Source organism: Mustela erminea, chromosome 3, assembly GCF_009829155.1.
Source record: "Mustela erminea isolate mMusErm1 chromosome 3, mMusErm1.Pri, whole genome shotgun sequence".
NCBI lineage: Eukaryota > Metazoa > Chordata > Mammalia > Carnivora > Mustelidae > Mustela > Mustela erminea.
In genome coordinates, this window is record NC_045616.1 from 6,947,074 (window position 1) to 6,949,093 (window position 2,020).

Genomic DNA, 2,020 nt, shown 5'->3' on the forward strand with positions numbered 1-2,020 from the left:
AGTTAACTACTAGTGAGATATGCAGTTCTTGTATTCTATTTCATATATATGTGAATTATACTCAAATAAGTTTCAACTCAAAATGGTAATATTGAAATACCTGAATATATTTACTTTTCTTACCCTTTTTTTCTCAACCAGTGGCTCCCATTCAAAGGAGTCATTGATTGAAGAGCATGCATCAGAAAATTGCATCCTTCTGAAGAATAGAAGATATTGCCAGGAAGTCAGAACTCTATCAAAATGGAGTTCTTGCTACTGAGTTGTATCACATCATCACACACATCACTAAATTCATACACACACACACACACACACACACACACACACACACACACACACCACACCTCCTAATAAAGCACCAAGATCATCTTAATTCACAATTGCTCACTTTCTGCAATATCTGTCATCAAAGCAAGATGAATAATAGCATCGTAGCTGAGTTTATGATTCTGGGCCTCACCCAAAATCCTGAACTGCAAAGAGTTCTCTTCATTGTCTTTCTCTTCATGTACACTGTGGCCTTTCTTGGAAATGCACTTATTGTCATTGCCATCATCTATAACACCACTTTGCATACACCCATGTATGTTTTCCTTTCGGCACTGGCTATTGTGGACATCGTATGCACAACAAGCATTATACCAAAGATGCTGGTGACCATGCTAACAGCAGGAAGGAGTATTTCCTATGAAAGTTGTATGTCCCAGCTCTTCTTCTTCACGTGGTCCCTAGGAGCTGAGATGGTTCTCTTCACCACAATGGCCTATGACCGCTATGTGGCCATCTGTTTCCCTCTTCACTACAGAACTATTATGAACCATCATATGTGTGTGACCTTGCTGAGCATTACCATGGTGATTGCAGTAACCAATTCCTGGGTGCACACTGGTCTTATCCTGAGGCTGACATTCTGTGGTCCAAACACCATTAACCACTTCTTCTGTGAGATACCCGCACTGCTGTCTTTGTCCTGCAGCCCCGTTAGAATCAATGAGATTATGGTATATGTTGCTGATATTACCCTGGCCATAGGTGACTTCACACTCACCTGCATCTCCTATGGTTTTATCATTGCTGCCATTTTCCGCATCCGCACAGCAGAAGGGAAAAGGAAGGCTTTTTCAACATGCTCGTCCCATCTCATAGTGGTGTCCCTTTACTACTCCCCTGTAATCTACACCTATATCCGCCCTGCTTCCAGCTACTCATTTGAAAGAGACAAGGTCATAGCTGCACTCTATACTCTTGTGACCCCAACATTAAACCCAGTTGTGTATAGTTTCCGAAACAAGGAGATGCAGACAGGGATTCAGAAAGTTTTTCCATTTCTGAAACATTAGTAGTTTCAAAAGGGAATGTCAGCTTTGTACTCCAGAATCATTTCCTAGAACATCTCATATTTTACTGGTCATTTATAGATATTTCCTTCCCAGATTTCCTATTCCTTCTTAAGAGTAACAATGTTTCTTTCCATTATGAATCATTGTCTTAGCTCCTGATTTCTAAAATGCACTTACTTTCTTACCATCACACTACTGATTTACACTTACTACTTTACATATTTCTAACACACTTTCTTTTATGAAAGCTTTCACTATTAATCACAGTAAATGTAAAGTTTTTATCTCATTCTTATTCTATTCCCAGATTTCTCAGTGTCTCCACAATTTTATAATTTTAATTTTAGACAATATCTATAATGTAATATACATACCATCTCACATAAATATATATCATGATATATATCCCAACATCTTTCTAAAAATATGTACATTTTCTCCTTCTTATATAGGCATATACATAAGCATTTTCCTGTAAGCACATGCAAGCATTAAATATATTAACATATATATGCTATATATCTATTGAGAAAGAAACTGCTCTTAATATTATAAAATTAATAAGTCTGTGAATCAAATCAGGTCTCTCATTCTGTAATAAGAAAATATATTGCATTACTTTGTGACATTTTGTGATGCATACAGTACAATTTTCCCTTGAAATCAGTTATAATTAG

General features: G+C 36.9%; 1 protein-coding gene across 1 annotated transcript; it reads left to right on the top strand.

Moving 5' to 3' along the window:
• Positions 1-419: 419 nt before the first annotated feature.
• On the top strand, positions 420-1,343 carry LOC116585688 (olfactory receptor 13G1). Its single transcript, XM_032334981.1, has one exon. The coding sequence runs from the start codon at positions 420-422 to the stop codon at positions 1,341-1,343; it is 924 nt and encodes a 307-aa protein (XP_032190872.1).
• The last annotated feature ends 677 nt before the right edge of the window (positions 1,344-2,020 follow it).

What these genes read in the sequence shown, in the direction of transcription:
- LOC116585688 (XM_032334981.1), top strand. Translation starts at nt 420, where the DNA reads ATGAATAATAGCATCGTAGCTGAGTTTATGATTCTGGGCCTCACCCAA.